The following is a 21094-nucleotide window of genomic DNA, read 5'->3' as shown; positions in this document are numbered from 1 at the left end:
AGGGAAAGATTCTATATCATCCAAACAGTAAAATAAGCAAGGCTGGAATTTTGACAAAGAATCAGGAAAGGATTTCCTTAGAAATTCCAAACCATCAACCACTCAGACTGGATAGGAAATGTATCCAAATCAGCATCATTCTAGAAAGGCAATCAAATTTGCAAGAAGCTCCCTTCAACCCAAGGGCAACCCAACTAACATTTTGTGCAGAACCATGACATAAAGTAGACCAAGGAAACCTTACAATTTTAAGTTTTGCTCACATGGTTTACTACTGCGTAATCCTTTTGAACTACCAATCCCCCTCCAACTACAGCTGAAATGACTCCATATATAAGTGCTAATCTGAATGAATCTAGATATACCAGGTTGTGAAAACCTGGTATTGGAGTTCAGCAAAATAATCTACAAGGCTAAAAAGATAGTATTAGTAGATGCTTAGACAGTTTTTGTGATCACCGAGTGGTGCAGTGGTTGAGAGGTTTCTGGAACAAAGGAGTAGAAGGGACATTTACTATGTTGAAATTTGGGGCCCACTGGCAGAGAACCAACAACAACACAAAAAGCTTCTTGCACAAAAGCATAAAGCTGGGAAAGAGAAAAATGAAAGAACCCAAAACTCCATCAGGTGCACCCCAGACCATATCGCTGTAAGTCAGAGAATTCTCATTAGAAAAAAAAGACATGGTCAATGCTGCTTTTGAAATGTAATTTACCAAATGTGCTCCTATGTGTTTAACATTTCTTTAAGCACAAAGTTAAAGACATTTCCACCACGCGAAAATTAGCTGGATTGCTTCAAAATACTATACAATGGGGTGGACTGCAATCACAAATTAGGTGTATGTAATAAGTCCCTGTTACAGTTCCTCTATTTTATACACTACTCTATTGAATGCACACATTTTAAAGAAAACAAAAACATGTTTTCCTTTACATGTTTTTATTTGCGTTGAAAGAGACAAAACCTTGACAGTTGAGACAGAGGAAAGTAGTACAGGAAGGCTTTTTAAAAATGATGTCAGACACATCAGTAACATAAATAAATTGAGGAAATATCTATAATTATCACATATACTTATCCAACCATTGGTGGACTGATTCATGAGCTGTACAATCCTGCACCATCATAGGTGAGGATCTCAAAACAAAAAAGAAGGACGAAAACAATCTACAGCAACTAGAGTATTCACAGTCCACTATAGATGTGTCCCAAGTAGGACTCCCTCTTTGTCTTGCTTCATTGAATCATTCACTTTAGTTGAAGATGTGTTTGCACACATTTCCAAAAACTGGGTTGGTCCACCATGAAATTAGAGACACACGTCATTGTTAAGGACTACCGAAGTCTTCACCTTCATTAACACAGGTCATGGGGACCCGCATTCCTAAGTCATACTATAGAAAGCCAGGCATATGAAGACCAACTGTGGTGGTGAATTTTGAGGAGCATGTGGTACACCAAATTACATTTTGAGGGACATCTGCAACATTGTGAGGGACACCTCATTTCCCAATGAGACGAGGGATTTTAGAATGTGTGTATTGGCTTCTAAATTAGAAACCTAAAGCTCTCTGCCATGTTTTTGATTACTTCGACCAGCATAGTACATGGGTCTGCTGGCCTACATGTATCAACATCTACAGTTGATGGTATCTCTACCCCTTTAAATAGGACTGTAAGCAAACTGATGGTTGGAGGCACCTAACTAAATTTCAAGGCATAGGACAATTTACCGGTACAGCCAATTTGCCTGTACACCAGGCGGAGAAGCCGACTGTAAGACCTCCCCTGTAAACTCTTTGCAGTCTCCAGTAACTGGGGTCTTTGCTATCCCGCTTTCGTCGATGCAGATGGAGTGAGAGTGAATAAGTAAGTGTGTGTTTGTGTGTGTTGAATGGTATTCAATGATGACAGGTCAGCAATTTGCCATTCAATATGACATTACACTAGTTCTCTCCAGCTAGGCACTGGTGGTTTGTGGGAAGCTCACTTCCTCCAGACAAGCAATACTGGCTTCAGTTGGTTAACAATTATACTTGTCCTTGAAGTGAGAGGTCTATTCCTTTTAATGAAGTACATCAACCCAACCTCTTCTTCTAGGCATGTGAAGGTAGCTGGCCTTCTTTCAGAGTTCTAGTCAAGTTGCTGGCCTTGAGAGAAATTGTGAAAGGCCCAGTCCTATTTGTGATGGGATTCTGGAATAACGCCTTATGCTCCTCAAAATCGAGACAAATTACAACTGTTCAGATGCATAGGGGTCACCATGTATCTAATTCTGTGGGCAAAGGCAGGAAGCTTATCATCAAATTTCAGTCTCTCCTTCAAATAATGAAGATAGCATATTCCCAGGCTTCCAAAAAGGCAGGGAAGGTGCTGGATTCAACTGGCAGGCTATGTCGATTGACATTATGAAATCAAACTATCTTAGCCAAAAACTCTCTTGGTTGCTTGGCAAGGCTCAGCACAAAACTAAGACAATAGAGAAGATCATGTACAGTTATAGAGCAGAAAATATGTGGCATGATGTGGAGCTATACTGCTCCAGTACATCGGTCACCAATAGGGTGGGGTCACTGAGGCAATACCATACAGACAGCAACAAACAGACTTGTGTCAACCAGATGGACAAAGGTAATCATAAGGGGAAGAACCATTTTGTACAGACATTTACTGTGTGTTTCCCAAAGCCTGATATTATGGTTTGCAGCCAACGCCAACTATGAATCTGGGAATTCTTATGTTCTGGTGGAAAACAGTCGAAAATATGGAGCACCTAAAGTGGACCCACGTAGCAATTGATCAATCCATTGACTGAAAACTGTAGGTGTCCAAAAGGCATAGGATACAGCCTTTACAGCCACATAAGTCCCTGAATCAATAAATATTGTCCCTGAATCAATGACTACCATTTCAATAAAGAACTTTAGTTTTAACAAGTAGGTACTCTAAATATTTATCAGGTCTTGTTTTTGTGGTGGACAGAAGTCTTTTGGAAACCTATCTGTAGAATTGATTTGAGCAAGGTTAGTCTTCCAATTAAAAGCAGATAGCTATGACACTTCAACACTATATCTCCATTGCACCCACTTCTGTTTCATCAGACATCTAAGAATATTGCCTTTGACTGCTGAAGACTGAGCAGCTGAAAGGTGAGTTTTCGTGAATCTTTCAATATAGATACATACAACCTACAAATCCTGGTTGAAAGTTAAAAATTAGACACAACCTTCAGTGGAAAACTTAAAGCGAGAACCTTGAACTAAGAAATTGGGTTGCTTTTATGAGAAATCCAAATGTAAGAATGGAAGAAAGTGAAAGACAAGAGTAAAGAAACACTAATTAACTTTGTTATTTTCCCCTAAATGATAAATGTAGCTGCCAACTGAGAGATGTAAACCATGGTGCTACCCTAATCTAACCCTAAACTTCAAACTATTCCTTACCTTAAGCCTAGCTTAGTTGATTTTAATATTTTTTTTCCAAATCCTAAATATGTACCTACCCCTGATTCAAATCGTAACCTTTCACACACTTTTCCTTTACAGTATCCCTATGCCTAACCCTATTCTAAAACTCAATTCTAACCCTAAAATTAGCCTACTACTACTCTACACCTATCTAAATGATTTTCCCTTACCCTATTACTAATCCTAACTCTACCCTTAAATCGCTCCTATCCAATCTCTATTACTTTTAACTTTTTTTCACTATTTCTTTTTTTTACCATGTATTTTCTCACTTTATGGTTTCCCACTTATTAAATTTAAATGTTGTCTTTTTATTTTTGTTCTTTTGTTCTCATGTTTAACCTACAATGGTTCTTACTTTCGTTTGGTAGCAGAAATGTCTAGCAAAATTATATGAAGCATAAACTGATCCTAACATGAAAGAGCTGGATGCAAAAACATCTTGCCCACTGTAAATATCTTTGGGATTCACCATGGTGAAGCACGATTGGGAACACACTTGAGAAGGTACCTTTTTTACTCGGAGTGCTCCATTGAAAAATACACTTTATTGCAAAAGTAGGAAAATCATCAATAAAAAACCATGGCATACTTATAAATACAGATGCTCATGTAAAATATTTTACAGGCACAACACACCTAATGCAGGACAATTTCCTGCTTAAAAACAACTCAACAGTACTTCTCTAACAAACATTCTTGATTCGTATATAGACTCTCTATTCTAGCCGAACTCAAGAAAATCAATTGCAATCCAGAGAGAGTTGATCTTGAACCTCTTCAAGTGTAGTTCAATAAGTCAATGTCTGGTTGCAACATCATGTCTACAGAGCAGAATGAAATGTATCACATAATCAATACCACAAGTTCACAGTTACAGCCTTTGCATTGGCTTACTTTATATTTGTTCTACCTACAGCAGTGTGTTATGTCTTAACTACCAAAGGTTTTAATGCCTCTCTGGAGAACTAATTTGGTCCAAATACAGAGCAATCCCAAATAGGGTCTAAACACATGCTATACAAAGACAACAAAGACATTTTAGATTCCTAATCTCCATTTTAATTTAGGGCTCAGATTCTTGTCTGTATATTTCAAGGTTTTTATTAAACCTTTAGTTAGTCCTTGCCCGCAACACTTTGGGGCACCCTAGCCCCTACAAAACTGAGAATGAGTGTTTAAGCAAAGTATACTGTGCTAACTAAGCATGGTTTACCATTTTAAATCCATATTATGTAAATTAATATTAACTTAGCACACTGTACCTTAACTAGGCCCATATTCGGGACTAACTCAATCTTTAAATGCAGAAATTCTAACCCTAACTCCACCTGAAGGGCTATGATTGGTAATTTACTAGTGGACTTCAAGATCGTGCCAGAAACGTCTTCAATACCCCTTCCAAGCATCAAAAATGAGATGGCACTCAAAACCTCAGAGCAGCTCAGCACAATACTTTGCTATCAAATACACCTAAACAGTGAGAGGGGATACAGTCACTATACTTACTGAAAAATCAGAGTAGGCCTTTATGTTGGACAAAGCCATCTTTAATTGAATTTACATGTAGGATGTCTACTTCACATATAACTTAAAGACCAAACCAAGACTGGTGTAATCTTTAACCGTCACAATCTCAACAACACTTTTGCTTCATGCTTTCTACCAACCCATCTTTTTGACAACTTCAAGAGTAATTAAAGCTAGATAAAATAGTCTATTGTCCTAACTGGCTGTTTCCACAGAACTTTAGGCATAAGAGGAATTGTGCTTTATCATCTGCACTCAAAAGTGTGCACGAGTATTTATGTCTGTTAAATTGTGGAGAGTCTTATCTGGTACTTGAACTTTATGACTGAGGGACTGGAATAACCTTGTTGTAGCCCCAGGTTGGTATCAATATAAGCCCTAACACCACCACCCTTGCCCAGGTTAACACAATTAGTGCAGTAACCGCAGACCAATTCAATGAGAGCTATCAGGACTTTATGCTTGCCAAGATATTCAAACTTTCCTTTTGCTGTTGTACACTAAGATAGTTGAACGTTTGGGCAATGTCGATGAATGCCCCTGTACAAGCAACTGATGAAATTCACATATTTCTCACACCAGGTCTAGGACATTATACAGTTATTCATGATTGAATGATTTAGTCGAAACTCTGCATGGTGGTACTGAAAATGTTTGCCTCTGGCTATAAATTCCTCTGCTACACCCAGAATCCATTTTGTGTCCATCTTTCCCATAGAACTACATGCAACAAATGACACAACCGGTTATTTATATCCTCTATTGAACACTGAAGGTATGGTTCTAAATACCCACATGGAGAGAACAAAAAACAGACTTTACAGCCAACAATCAAAAATATTGCACTTTACCCTAGGATTATATTCTATATCCATTGTCTTGCTTATGTTTCAAATCATTACCAATGGCCAACTCTTTAGGCATTAGTATGAGATGCTACAGGCCTTTTATTGGCTCCTGGGAGACACCCAACAAATGGGGTGTAGCTCCCCCTCTCAACTCTTTCCCATCAAGCTAACCTAACATGAAAATATATCTTCTCAGTATCAGGTCTTTTTTATAAACGACTAAGTCCCTCTTCTGGACAACCTGTACAAATCTACATTATTTCTCTCCCCTGGATTTACCATTACCAGGGGTCCTGGTTATTTCGGAGCTAAATGTTCTAAATTTTCAGAATAACAATTGAATGGCCTCTGAAATACCAAAAGTCATAGCATAATTAACAATCACACCAATAAAGACTTCCTGCCTCCAAAAAAGTGTGGCCTCATACTATTTTATTACTGATAAATGTTCAGCTTTAGACATTTAAAACTAATGTGGCTTTGTTGTAATGACCTGCGTGCAAAGACTGCCCACTCAACTGAATGTCAATACAACATTTTCACACAGAAATAAATAACGTAATTCTTTACAGACCACACTAAATGAAGCAATACCTTAATGTTTCATACCATAATGTAGGAAATTTCACATGTTGCTTAATTTTGGCAAATATAAATATGAACACAAAAAATACACTATTAAATTAATCTTACAAATGTACCTGACAAGCAGAACGTAGAAAGTTTGCTAACTTCTGAGAGTCAACTTTCGGTATTGAAACAGCATCAGAAAACTCACCATCGCTATTAGTGGGGCCTATAAAATATGAGATATTTTGTCAGAAAAACAGTGTGAACAAAACAAGTTAAAACAGTCCCATTTGCAATTTTAAAAAGTGTATCGCATTGTTAGAAATCATGGCTCAGAAAATTATTAAAAGGAATTCTATAGTCACACAACCTACCTTCAACAATTCATCTTTAAGAATTTACATCTGCTAGTGTTGTGGACATATCTCCATGGCCATATTTTAAATTCTATGTCAGGACCTGGAGGCGAGGATTAAGCTCATCTTTCTTAATTTTATTGCTCACCAGCCATGTCAGTTTAAACAACACCAGAACAAACTTAATTTCCCATAAACCCTTGGGAATCAATTAAGTCACAACAGATAAACAGTCCACATCCAATCAGGTGTCACCGTGGGGTATAAGCCTCCTAGTCTCCCTGTCAGTAGCCCTCTTTCTTCGCAGCTCGCAGCTGTGAAAGTTGAGTATGGGACTTCGGTTATTTTTCTCCATTTATTTAATTGTGTCTCTGATGGTACGCGTTTGCACTAATTCTTTTTTCCTTCCATAGTGAGGCGCACACCTCTTCCTTCTTATCGGCCGCAGGAACGTTCAAACACTCCTTTCGCGGCCGCTCCCGTGTGCGGGTTGTTTTTAGCCCTCGTAAGAGGGTCATGGGGCGTGAGCACGCAGCGGTCCTCCTGTGGTGAGAGGGCGCACGCTGACTATATGTCTCTAGATCAGAGTTCTTCAATCTGTGTAGCTGCCAAGGTTTCAGAGTGCTATATATGTGACATTACCATAATTTTAGTGTAATTAGGAGTCATGTTTCAAGGACTATGAGTGACATTTTCTTGTAAGTAAAATCAAGCAATGAAGATGAGAGAAACATTTAAATAGTCATAAATTATACCCATTTGAGCATTGAGAAACCGTGTCATTTTAGAGTAACTGTTGTAATGTAACACAGACTGTACAACCAGCACCCACTGGCTGCAGGTAATGGCCTGATTGTGTTTTGCAAATGAATTTAATTTAAACACACACTCGGCCGCAATTGTCTTACTGCACTGTACACTGTTTCCCTACTTGCTTCTCCTTTTGAAAAAGCCATCTATCTCTATGCCTTGTGGTGTCTGGCTTCACTATTTTCTATAAGGGTCACAGTGATGTACTAGGGGACAGCATTGTCTGATGGAAGTGTTTAAGTTACTGCAAGAGTGAGGTGGCCGGCATCAGCCCCTCTCATAGCACAGCAACAGATCCAGGCTCTGAGTGACCTGATGGTGAGCGGAGCCATGATTGTTGCATAACCCTCGCATGTGCCTACTCAGTGGGTCACCAATACATACTTACTTGCCGGTCTGCATTCTGCATACATTCTCCGTCACTACTAGGAAATAATGTCAGCCAACAATCGCAGTTCTTAGTGGTGGTCGTTGTTGGCCGCAGATTTATTAATATCAATAATGATTATTAATAACAATATTAATAACATACTGGTTGTACAATCTTCATTTGCGAACTCTAGTCATCAATCATGCACATCACATTACAGATTATGACACCTTCCTCTGGTACAGGTGTCTGTCTTTAGTGCACCCATCAGTTCGTAAATGGCACTTGTGTACAACCAGTTCTTAGTCAGTTTATTGGTGTTCCAGTGGTTGGTTGGCCACACCCCTTTTGGGTGTCATGGAGGGGAGCTTCTCTGCCTGGAGTTAGGTCCCCAACTCGCTACCATTTGCGCCCTGCCGTCCGGCCGGGTCTGGGCCGCGAGTGCCGTCTCCATCTGTTCCTCCCCTCCTTTGTGCGGCCACGTCACCCTGCCGTGCGGCATTGAAAAGTGAGTGGCCCTCCTCCTACACACCGTCCACCGGTGTGTTTGGTTAGCCAACGATTGTAGGATTTCCGCCAAACGCCTTCCCCACTGTCCAGCACTGCGACTCTGCTGTTCCTCAGGTGTGGGTGGGTGGGCTTCAAACGATGTCGTTGTCGCGCCGCTCCCCCAGCTCCTTCGAAGACGTTGTGCTTCTGCTGGGGAGCGGCGGTCCTTAAATCCTCTTGAGCCCCCTAGAGGGTCTCAGGTGAACCCCCTTTTGATTGGGGGGTTCAAAGGTAGCAAGGTTGACCATTGGTCGCCCCCCGTGGGCGCCCAGGTCACGAGGTCACTTCCTGTCGGGGTGGCTGGTGCGCACCCCGTTTCCGTTGGTTCTGGCCGCTTCGGGGCGCCCAGAACCAGTTCCCATCCCCCTGTTGGCACCGCGTGGGTTATGGCGCCGGCCCTCGAGCCTCCCCCACCCTACGGGCGGGTGCGGCGGCCTCTGCAATAACCCTTGCATGTGCCTACTCAGTGGGTCACCAATACATACTTACTTGCCGGTCTGCATTCTGCATACATTCTCCGTCACTACTAGGAAATAATGTCAGCCAACAATCGCAGTTCTTAGTGGTGGTCGTTGTTGGCCGCAGATTTATTAATATCAATAATGATTATTAATAACAATATTAATAACATACTGGTTGTACAATCTTCATTTGCGAACTCTAGTCATCAATCATGCACATCACATTACAGATTATGACACCTTCCTCTGGTACAGGTGTCTGTCTTTAGTGCACCCATCAGTTCGTAAATGGCACTTGTGTACAACCAGTTCTTAGTCAGTTTATTGGTGTTCCAGTGGTTGGTTGGCCACACCCCTTTTGGGTGTCATGGAGGGGAGCTTCTCTGCCTGGAGTTAGGTCCCCAGCTCGCTACCATTTGCGCCCTGCCGTCCGGCCGGGTCTGGGCCGCGAGTGCCGTCTCCATCTGTTCCTCCCCTCCTTTGTGCGGCCACGTCACCCTGCCGTGCGGCATTGAAAAGTGAGTGGCCCTCCTCCTACACACCGCCCACCGGTGTGTTTGGTTAGCCAACGATTGTAGGATTTCCGCCACGCCGCAGGGAGGCTCACGTCTTTCTGCGGCTCCCCCCCTTGCCCCTTGGTTCGTGGCTACCCACATCCTTTTTTTTTTTTTTTTAAAGGCAACCAGCGAGCGCCATTGCGCCCCACAAGTTGCTCCAGAACACCTCCATTCCTTTGTCGGACAGATGCACCCCATCTTGTCCGTAGAGCTCTGGGCGGCCTGGGTGGATGAGGCCGTGCCGGATCGATTCCAGGCCATTGGTCGAGCAAAACTTGTGCGTGGCGATATTTAACTTGCGCCTTGCGTTATCCACCGCTTTGTTGGAGTCGGCACCCCTCCAGTGCCTCCTGCTGATCATCTCTGCCCAGACCACGGTCGTGGTCCCCAGCCATGCCGCCGCTTTGGTAAGGTCCTTCTGGATGGCTTGGCCCACCGCCTTGCGGCCCAGCCGTGTTAGGTCATTCCCCCCGAGATGTATGATCAGCACATCTGGCAGCCACGCCGAGTCCGCCATAAGGCCGTCCAGGGTCGGTAATAACTGCTCCCATCTCATGCCGGGCCGTCCTATCCAGCGGATGTATGTCGCCTTGGGTCTGCTTTCTTTGTGCCCCAATCGCCGCCACCAGGACTCCATTCTGGATACGAATGAATGTCCCACTACCCAGACAAGCCGCGGGCGTCCCCCTGTCGAGAGAAAATGTTCGATTAAGGTGGCTTTCTGCGCACCGGGTGTGGTCGAGGGGGGGCAAGAACCCTGCCGTGCGGCATCCCAAGGCGGCTGCTCCCCCCCCCCCACTACCCCCCCGTTCTCGTTCCTCGCCCCTCTCCTTTTACCAGTCTTTCTTTTATTTTTATTTTTTTTATTTTTTTATAGGAGATGTGGGCGTATGTACGACTTGTAGGCCCTGGAACGCCATCTCCCCACGGCCTGGATCCTGTCCTCTGGCATGCCATGCTGCGATGCCGAGGTCGCCGCACCGATCCTGAAGGAATGCGGCGCAAATGACGTTGCCTGAAAACCGGCATTACTGAGGCCCCGGCGCATTACAGCTGTGAACTGGAACCTGCTCAAGTTCCTTCCATCCTGATGTATGAAGAGGGGACCCTCGCCCGCCGGGCAGGCCGCCATGTATTTAAACAGCCAGCACACTGCGCAGAGCCCCGCCTCTGGGATACAGTGTAGGCGTATCGTCGTCCCCTTTCCTGCCCTATCCGTTTTGGATTGCCTAAGCGTGAGCTCCACAGCCCTTTCCATCGGCTTGATGTCCCTCGCTTGCAGGCAATGCTGCGCCGGGCCTGATTTGTTGGGAGCCACTATCTCACTTACCCAAAATGCCCCAAAGAATGCCGTGGTGAAAGCCGCCCCGAAGAGTAGCCGCTCATATTTGTCTGCAATGATGCTGGTTAGGGCACTCAGTAGCTGCCCCAGCTTGTCAAAGTCAATGGGGCGCCTGCCGTCCTTCTTGGTCCCCTCAACCCTTCGCCAGCCTTTCAAGGCTGCTTTTAGATAGACAGATGCCGTGGGGTCCTCGCCTGTGTAGAGCCTGGCAAAGTGAGCAATGGCGGCCAGGTGCGCCTGGGCCCAAGACCTTGTTTTCTTGGCGTTGAATGCCCATTGCACGAATTTCTCCACTGCTGTGCGCGCCTTTGCTTTGTCCTCCAGTGACTCTATGCCCCCAATTCTCATTACCGTGGCCGTGTATTTCCTGTATCTCCTGTGCGCCTCAGAGGTGAGTGAGTGCCCTATTAATCTGGACAGGTCAACCCCCCCAGGTCCCACAGGTATGGTGGAAAGTGGGTCATCTCCTTGTCCGCCCCGGGTACAAGTTGTCTGAACCGCTTCATCTGGGACCTGGATAGCGCGTCTGCAACTGTGTTCTCTGTCCCTGGCACGTGTCGAGCCTTCAGCTCCAGGTTCCCCTCCAGCTGCAATTTAACCAACTCTCGCATTAGCTTCAACATGTCCGGGCATCTTGCTGCGCCTCTGTTAATGGCCTGTACCACCCCCTTGTTATCCGACCATAAGGTGAGTTTCAGGTTCCTTATCTCCTCTTTCCAGATGGTCAGAGCCACTATTATTGGGAACAACTCGAGGAAAGTGATGTTTTTTGTGAGCCCCTGCGCATGCCACCTGTCTGGCCACTGGCTGGCGCACCATCTGTTCCCCAGGACCGCCCCAAAACCCAGGCTCCCAGCTGCGTCCGTGTAGAGGGATAGCTGCTCCGCGGTCACCCACCTCTTCTCCAGATCAGAACGCCATTGAAATCCCGCAGGAAGTCGTCCCATACCTGCAGATCCTGCCTCACACCCGTGCTCAGCCGGATGTGATGGTGTTTGTGGGTCACGCCAGCTGTTAGCGCGGTCAGGCGCCTGGAAAAGACCCTCGCGGGCGGGATGACCCTAGCTGCAAAATTCAGTCTACCTATCACCCCTTGGATATCCCTGAGGGTGGCCTTGCTCCGGCCCCGTAGTTTGGCAATTTCTTCCCTGAATTCCTGCACTTTATCTGGGGGGAGCCTGGCGGTCCCAGCCATGGAGTCAAGTTCAATGCCCAGGAACGTTAGTCTTGTTGTTGGGCCCGTCGTCTTCTCTTTCGCTAGGGGGACCCCAAGTGTTTCTGTCAGTGTTTCGAATGCTGCCGGTGTACTAGCGCACATCGTGGATCCTGCCGGGCCTGTGAAAAGGAAATCATCCAGGTAGTGCAGCTTCCCGCCTCCCTGGTGTATGTCATGGAGGGCCCATTCCAAGAAGGTAGCGAATTGCTCAAAATAGGCGCAAGATATGGCACAGCCCATGGGCATGGCCTTGTCGACATACATGTCCCCTTCCCATTGGAAACCCAGGAGTTGAAAGCTGGTCGGATGAACCGGCAGTAAGCGAAAAGCGGATTCAATGTCCGCCTTGGCCATGAGGGCTCCCTTTCCTGACGCTTTGACAAGCGCGATCGCGTCATCTACTGACGCGTAACTAACTGAGCATGCTTCCGGGTCAATACCATCGTTCACGGATGCCCCTTCGGGGTATGACAAGTGGTGTATCAGCCTAAATTGACCCTTTTCTTTCTTGGGAACCACTCCCAGTGGAGAGACGACTATACCTGCATGTAGTTCCTTAGGAAGGGGGCCTTTGATCCTACCCAAGCTCTTCTCCTTTTCTATCTTTGCGCTTACGACCCGGGGATGTTGCCTCGCTGACTGCAAGTTATTCGCTCCTGCCAATGGCAGCGGGCCTTGAAATGGGATAGTGAAACCTTCCTCAAAACCCTCCACCAGTGCCCTGGCGTCCGCTTTGTTTGGGTATTTGTTTGCTAATCTGCGCAGCTGTTGCGTATTAATGGGGGACCTAGCCAGCTGGCAATGTTGAATGTCCACTAGTGCCCCGCCCCCACTAGCCTTTGGGCTAGTGCTTCTTGTGTTTCTCTTTCTTTTCACTTTTGGATTCGCGCTTGGAACCTTTGCACGCCACCGCGGCGTGCCTCCCACCGCAGCTTGAGCATGCGTGTTGGAATTTGCCCGAGGAGCCCCATGAACAGTCTCCCGCATCGTATCTCCAGCATATTGCCTTGGTTGCGGGGGGGGAGTTGGATCTCCCCGAGGAATGCTTTTGGTAATTCTTGTTCTTCCCCTTATGGGAAGAACTCCGAAAGGACTGATCATATTTTCCGGTCCAGGCTCTCACTTCTTTGGCCGCGAGCATCTTATGAATGAAACCTGACACGTCTTCCTCGTTCCACTCCATCTCTGGGTGCCTCTGCATCTTTAATCTAAATCCTTTATCGTATTCCAACCAGGCGTCCCCAGGGAATTGCCTCTGCGCTAAGTGTATGTTGGCCTCGTATAACCATAGGTCAGCTGCGCAATGGGGGAACCTCTCTACTATGATACACGCCATGATTCTGAATGCGTCTAGCCAGTTCTCGAAATTCCGCTCCTTTCTGGCCCCGCGCCTTTCCCTTTTGTCATCCTCTTTCCTGTCACATGTGGTCAGGTCGAGGCCCTCCAGTTGTATTTCAAGGAGCGAGAATATGTCTATGAACTCCTTGCGCCATATCCTCTCCTTTACTGCGAGAGGAATAAGGCACGCGAGCCCCGTGGCTTTCGTCGTCAGGGAGGCAGGCCCGGGAGATGGCCTGGCGTACAGGTCAGTGCCTAGCCCACCCGACCCTGGGCTCCCGGACCCGGTGTTGTACCCCCACCCGGGTAGCGGGGAAACCTGCTCACCTTGTGCGGACAGGCCCACCTGCTCCTGTACCCTTGTCTGCCGGGCCCACCCTGGATCAATCATATGCCATGTTAAACCCCCTGTCTCCTCCGCGCGCTGTTCCCTAGGCCCTGCAGCCCCTTGCCCTGAGCCGCTCAGCAATGCCGGCGCCAGCGATTTCAAGCATTCTTTTACAATGGTACTAATATGCTCACCATTAACTGCTCTGCTGGTCGTCTCGCCCTGCTTGGCGTCGTCTAACCTCGGCGGCGGGAGCTTCTGGTGCACCTTTTTCGGGGGGTTTCTCTTGGAAGTCTTCTTCCTTGGCGTGGTCTTGGGCTTCTTGGGTGCTGACGGGCCCGCTTCCTCCTCCGCCTGGCCGTCCGGCCTATTCTCCTTCCCTTTGGCCAAGTGAGGTTGGAGCCAGTCATCGCCGTGTACCGCCGATATCTCGCGGATTCTCCTCAGCACTTCCGCCATTTCTTCTGGCTGATCTTCAGTCATGTCGCCCTCCACCCCCTGTTTCTGCGCCAGGCCGTATGTAATGGCACCGCGTGATGCGTGTGCCGTCAGCGGGCTCTGAGCACGCTGTGCCCTTTTCGGGTCAGTTCCGCCTGATGCGTGAGGTTTCGAGGGGGGGGAGGCCGAGCAGGCGTTTCCGCGCTGTGCGGTGTGCCCACCCACGTGGTCGGCAGGAAGGTGTGGCTCGCTCCGGCTGCGAGGTGTTCTCTTTAGCGGGCTGCCCTCTGCGCCGCTGGGTCGTGTCACTAGGCCCCAGGCCTGGTCTTTGCGGGCTGATCTGCGCCGCTGGGTCGGAAAGGGATTCCGGTCCCGCCTTCGAACTTCCCGTGGATGTCGTTCGTGCGGTACAGCGGCCCAATGCGCGCTCTGTACCGGTTCTCGGGGAGCTGGGCGGGTAACCAGGAGGGCGCGTTGCTCCGCGGAGTCGTCCTTCTGCTTCGGCCGTCCTTCGTCGTCCCTCGCCGCAGTCGGTCCTCTTCAAACGATGTCGATGTCGCGCCGCTCCCCCAGCTCCTTCGAAGACGTTGTGCTTCTGCTAGGGAGCGACGGTGCTTAAATCCTCTTGAGCCCCCTAGAGGGTCTCAGGTGAACCCCCTTTTGATTGGGGGGTTCAAAGGTAGCAAGGTTGACCATTGGTCGCCCCCCGTGGGCGCCCAGGTCACGAGGTCACTTCCTGTCGGGGTGGCTGGTGCGCACCCCGTTTCCGTTGGTTGTGGCCGCTTCGGGGCACCCAGAACCAGTTCCCATCCCCCTGTTGGCACCGCGTGGGTTATGGCGCCGGCCCTCGAGCCTCCCCCACCCTGCGGGCGGGTGCGGCGGCCTCTGCAAGAGAGCTTCCCCGCCCCGTCAGTCGGCCATTTCACTGGTAAAGGAGGGGAGACCTGCGGATCTGAAGAAGCAAGGAATTCCAATGAGAGGGGGCTTCTTTACCAAGAAACAGACCATCACCCGCTCTCCTAAAGCTGCACTGAGAAGAGAGACACCAGAGGCAGCAGAACAGTTGCACATGTGGGCTCAGCACCTCAACTCGGCGCACATCAATTTCTCTCTCCCATTGGCCACGAGGTGATAGAAATACAAATCTCACTGACCTTACTCAGAACACGGACGGCGATGGGCAGAAATTCCCCACTGGTCGCAAAGAGCACTGTCATTGACTGTCTCCCACAGCAATCTTAGACGGCCCTGATGGCACCGGTGGGGTCAGGTCCCAGTAGCAGCCGCCGGATACAAGCTCTACCAAAGGAAAGCAAAAATGGTGTGCCCCAGCCAAAGTGAATCGGGTCCATTGCAGCATGCGTGTAAGCTGCACTGCCTGCCATATACAAATCCATGATTGCCAGCAGTCAACTTTAAACTGCGAGGTGGCCCACAAGCTCCTGCCACAAGAAGCAGGACCGGCCTAAACACAAATTTCAGTCAACTAACTCACACAGACACTCGGTAGTAATTCAGCTCTCACCCTTCCAGGCTTCTCTGATATCAGTGATATTGCAGCGCTGTCTGGTGTCCTTGTAACTTGTGCAGCTGAGATGAGCTATAGCTGACCCAGAGAGCTCCCAAGCCTGCCACTGCAGCTAGTATGGTGCTTTATTGTAACAGCACTCCTTGCTTGCTATGGCCACCTTCTTTGATAGGTACCCACGTTTTCTCAAGACAAAGCCTTCAGTTGTATTGCTAACGCTCAACAATTTGAGAAGGTGCAACAAGTCTGGGAGTGAGTTGCTCACTTCCATTCAAAGTGTTTATGAAGAGGTTGGTAGGTATTTGCCTGACTTTAGGGTAATTACTTAGGAGGTGAATGGGCTGCTCCAGATACCACTGTCCCACTATGACTCAACTGCACAAGTAAAACCCTAGTAAAAACAATTTGCGCACATTTTATCTGGGAAAATTTTGATTTGAACTATGTAATAAGCCTCTCTAGTTTAAAAAAACCCACTCACAAACCTGCAGTTTACTAAACACTCTTACTGTGTTTAACATTGTTTGCCAGATATGGCCTGGAATATGCGAATGGCGGTCGAATACGTAGTGCATCAGATTCCAGAGATTTCTGTCAGGTGGTGGGGGGGCCCGACATTTAAAGATATTCAGCTGGGGGGGCTCAACCTAAAAAAGTTTGAAGACCTCTGCTTTAGATAGACGCTTTACCTGCTTCATACGCTCGCGGATCGCTCGCATCAGTGTGAGTTGAGAACTATGGCCCACTGAGTGCCTCTTCTCACGGAACTTGATTTAAATTCCAGCCCGCCAGCCTGGACCCATAACACTCCTCCGGGTAAGACTTTTGCGGGAGCAGAGACTCCTGTTATCGGGCAGACCGCCCAGGATGCATTTTGAAGGCCCTATTGTTAGTGTAAGGGCGATTTGTCCGACGGCTTCCCTCCCACTGAGGAGGGCCTAGGGGAATCCCATTTCAAGCCCATTTTTATGTGCTATGAGGCAGACCTTCACAGCTGGTAGCCTGCTTCAGTGATTTGTCCCTATACGGTACCTGCAGGCTCGATGAATATCAGTGGGTACTTCACATTAGCCTGACCTCCCTCTTACCTTGTGGTGCTAACCGCTGGCTATTTCTGGTACTGCTGCACAGCCCGTTTTCTCCCCTACGGGGGAATACAGGGACTATTACGAGGAGGAGGAAGGTGTAGAGTACTTCCCGGTCACGGATTAGTTCTGTGACTCAGTTGACGCCTCTATTGTTAAAGCAGTATCTGATGCAGTGGCTCCTGTAGAGAAGAAACTAATGGAATTGGCACAGAGATACAACCCCTCACACTGAGGGAGGAGCACACTGGGCCGTCGCCCCCAGAACCTCTAGAGACGGCCCCTTCTCCAGCCACTGTCACGATGCGCAGGGGTGGGATTGGGCGACAGATTGGGCGCGAACACCCCTTTCCCTATAGAGTTGCCTAATGCTGTCAAACCTCTACAACACAATGGGTCAGGCCCCAGGTCGTCCCCTCCCCCACCTCTGGATGAGTCCCCTACGACGTTGGAGGGCGATTCGGAGCACGACCAGTCTTGAAGACCTTCCAACCTCCCTCCTAACCCATTGTCTCCTACAGGAGTACCTTTGGAACCCTCAGTCTGACCTCTTAGACCCTGAAGATCTAATGCAGCTCCGCTCCTCGGAGTGGACACCCTGTGACAAAGTGGCTAAGTACAAAGCCAGTAGGCTGAGGAAGCCTCTGGACCAGGAGGTATGGAGCCTCCTTCCAGCGGAATGCCCTCGCCGCCCTGCGTTGGTTGGGAAGGTGGCCTTCACGCTAGATATTGATGCACGGATGGCCATGTTCCTAGCCAAATATATAAAGGAACCAAAAAGGGCATAGATCGCTCCTGGCGATCATGCCAGGATAAACTCCTGAATATCATTGGTCCGCTAGTGAAAATCTTTGATATGGCAGGGGGCGCTAAGGCCTTTAGAGCCCAATCATATTTCCACTGAAAGGCACAGGTCCCTGCTCATTAAGATAGACACCAAGCTGAGGGAGCCAGAAACCTCAGAAGCAGGTTAGGGAGGGCTCTTTGGTCACCCGTTCGTTAAGGAGCTCAGTAAATTTGCTTCTACCTTCAACTCGTTGGATAAAGCTCAGTCAACGGTTGAGCACATTTTTAACGCACGTGTTTTCTCTGGGGCCGGCTTTGGTAAGGGGCCCTTGGCTGGCCGTTCCCATATCATCACCTTCTTCGGGCAGAAGGCACCTTTGATTCACCAGGAGATTTAGGAGCTTTAGGCGAAAGAGGCAGTTTGTCCAAACCACCCTAAAACCCTGCAGGGTTTTTGAGCATTCTGGTCCTCGTCCAGAAACAGGATGGTGGTCAGCGACCGGTGTTCAGTTTCCGAGAGTTTAACAAGTGGCTGGTTTACCACCACTTCAAGATTGAGAGCATTCATCTACTTCGCGACCTTCTCCGACCTGACGACTGGATGATCAGAATGGACCTAAAAGCTGTGTATCTCACATTTCTGATTTATCCCCACATCACAGTTTATTCCAATTGCAATGGCAGGGCCAGACTTTCGAGTTCACCACTCTACCCTTCGGCCTGTTGTTGGCCCTTTGGTGCGTCACCAAGGTTCTGAAACCGGTGATAGAGCCCCTGAGGGCATCATGGATACGGATGGTAGTCTACCTAGACAAAATTCTCTTGATGGATCAGTGCCCAAGGGCCCTATCGCACCACCTCCAGCTGGAGGTCCATCTCTTGCAGTCCCTGGGCTCCGTAATCAATCAAGCAAATTCGAGTTTAAGCCCTTCATGTGCAACCACCTTCTTGGTGTTTGTGATTGATTCGAGGGCAGCCACACTGAGCCTTCCATCGAGGAAGATAGCCAAGATCGGACGCGAGGTGCGGAAAAAGTTGGCGAAGGAGAGGACATCTCTCCATCAAATTGAGAGTGTATTGGGCCATCTGTCCTCTTCAATTGAGGCCATATTTCCCAGTATTCTCTGCCTACGTCACAGCCTCAGGTACTCCCAATGCGTCCCTCTCTCGGACTAGGTCAAGGAGGAGCTGCAGTTGTGGCTCTCCCACATGGATCTTTGGATCCCTCCCAGTTTAGGTGATCGAGTCTCATGTCAGCGGCTCACGCTGGAAAGCTCATTGTGGTAAATTCACCACAGGTGGTGTCTGATTCACCGCAGAGCAGTCCCTACACATCACCTGCCTGGAATTGATGGCAGGCTCCTTTGCGGTCAAGTCTTGGACCAGGGACCACGCCCAGTCCTGCGTACTGCTGAAGATGGACAACGTGGCAGCAGTCCGCTATATCAACCACTTGAGGGGGTACGCATTCCAAAGCCCTCTCGGATCTGGTCAAGAAATTTTAGGAGTAGTGCCTCAACCACCGTGTTTTGGTGACGGCAGAGCACCTCCCGGGATCGGCCAATCAAGTAGTGGATTGGCACTCTCGTCACCTCCGAGATGTGAGACTATGGAAGTTGTGCCCGGCGGTCTTACAGAGCCTATCCTCTTTCTGAGGACTGTTCTCGGTCGACCTAATCGCATTCCGCCTGGACCAGCAGCTTCCCAGGAACTTCAGTTGGAGGCTGGATCAGAGTTGCATTCTTGCACGATTGGGCCTTGGACCAGGGTTATGCCTTTCTCCCGTTTGTGATGATCATGCGTCTGACGGCTCAGGTGAGCAGGCAGAAGGTGGACGTAGTGCTAATCACCCTGATCTGGAAGTCGCAAGCATGGGTTCCAGTTCTAATGGAACTTTCTTGGGCTTCTCCAACCTGTCTACCCCAGTTTCCTCATCTCCTGTGGGATCCGGCGGGGAACCCTCATCACCTACTGACGAACGGCAACCTCCAGTTAACGGTTTGGAGGTTTACAGGATACGATGGCAGGTGCCTGGTCTATCGAGACACACTGTGGTCCTCCTCTCTCGAGCCATCGTTGATAGCACCGGCAAGAGATATCACTCAGCCTAGTTTCCATGGGTAACTTAGTGTCTGCAAAGGAGTCTGGATCCTTTGGGCCCAACGTTGTGGCTTACATATCTGTCAATACTTTTAGATCTGTGATTTCTGCGGGCCATAGAGCGATTGGGGGTTCCCCAGTAGGGGAAAAACCACTGGTCAGAAAGTTGCTCTGGAAAGTCAGGTTATCCTTACCCCCAGAACCAGGGAACTTTTATCTGCGTGGCCAAGCAATCAATACCTTTCTCGGAAACAGTTATCATCCAAACTAGCCATTCTGTTGTGCTTGATCTCATGCAGGAGAGTCTCGATGTTAGAGCCCTGGATATTACTGGTGGACTTTTACTCTGGAAGGGATTACCTTCCATGTTTCCAGACAGAAAAACACTCAGTCCCGGGTAATTTCCTATCTGTCCTTTCAAGGGGTTTCCAAGCTGTGCGTGGTACGGTGCAGCAAGGCATACGAGGCGATGGCGGCAGAGTTGCGCCCGCACAGGGAGAAGCAACTTTTGATTGCATTAAGGAAACCCTTTTAGCGGTTTCCTCACCAATCATCACGATGATGGGTGAGATGGATCTTGCTGGAGGAAGGCATCAATACTAAAAATGTTGGTGCACACTCCACGAGGGGTGCAAAGACCTCCAAAGCTTTTACATTAGGTGCCTGCTTGGAGGTTAGTCTGAATGCAGCGGACTGGTCCTCAGATTCGACCTTTAAGAGGTTATATTTCAAACCAGTCGCCTACATTGCAGCATTGATGGTGGAAAAGCTTTGAACTAGCAAAATCCTCACCTCAGGGTCCTGATATAGAATGAAAAATGTCCTACATGGAGTGAAGGAAAGTGTCAATTCTATTAAAGACTTGGAGGCGAGGATTAACCCACCCTCTCATAATTGATACCCAACCCGGTTAGAGGAACAGGCGTATGAGAGTAAGTAAAGCGTTTTCCGTGTTATTTTGTATTAAAGGTTATATTCATGCACAACCATGACTTATGCTGACCATCATTTCCTCCTGTCATGATAGGGAATGGTTTCCAGACTTGGTTTGCATACTCTCTTTTATGTTGTAGGATCTGACTCTTTGAAACAGGAGTGAACAACTTTCACAGGCGGCTTGATCGCAGGAAGAAAGAGGGCAACTGACAGGGGACTAGGAGGATTGAACCCAAGCTGACACCTGATTGGATGTGGACTCTTTCTCTATTCTAATGTCATTGCTTCTCAAGGGTATATGGAAAAGGAAGTTTGTTCTGGTGTTTATGTTTAAACGGACATTGCTGCTGAGCAATAAAATGAAGAAAGATAAGCATAATCCTCGCCTACGAGTCCTTAATAGAATTAAAACTTTCCTTCACGCCATCTAGGACATTTTTCATTCTTCACTATAGTGGCAGGGGTTTCCAAAAAA

At 47.9% G+C, this 21094-nt stretch overlaps 1 protein-coding gene across 1 annotated transcript in view; it reads right to left on the bottom strand.

The window, feature by feature from the left end:
- DYNC2I1 (dynein 2 intermediate chain 1) overlaps positions 1–21094 on the bottom strand; it is a 476503-nt gene that overhangs the window by 124368 nt on the left and 331041 nt on the right. The window contains exon 14 of the mRNA XM_086941505.1: positions 6551–6645. Within this exon, the coding sequence (XP_086797631.1) occupies positions 6551–6645 (95 nt within the window). The remainder of the gene's footprint in view (positions 1–6550; positions 6646–21094) is intronic.

This window comes from Lissotriton vulgaris, chromosome 10, assembly GCF_964263255.1.
Source record: "Lissotriton vulgaris chromosome 10, aLisVul1.2, whole genome shotgun sequence".
Classification (NCBI taxonomy): domain Eukaryota; kingdom Metazoa; phylum Chordata; class Amphibia; order Caudata; family Salamandridae; genus Lissotriton; species Lissotriton vulgaris.
Note: the sequence above shows the minus strand (reverse complement) of the source record. Positions and strands in the feature narration are given on the sequence as shown.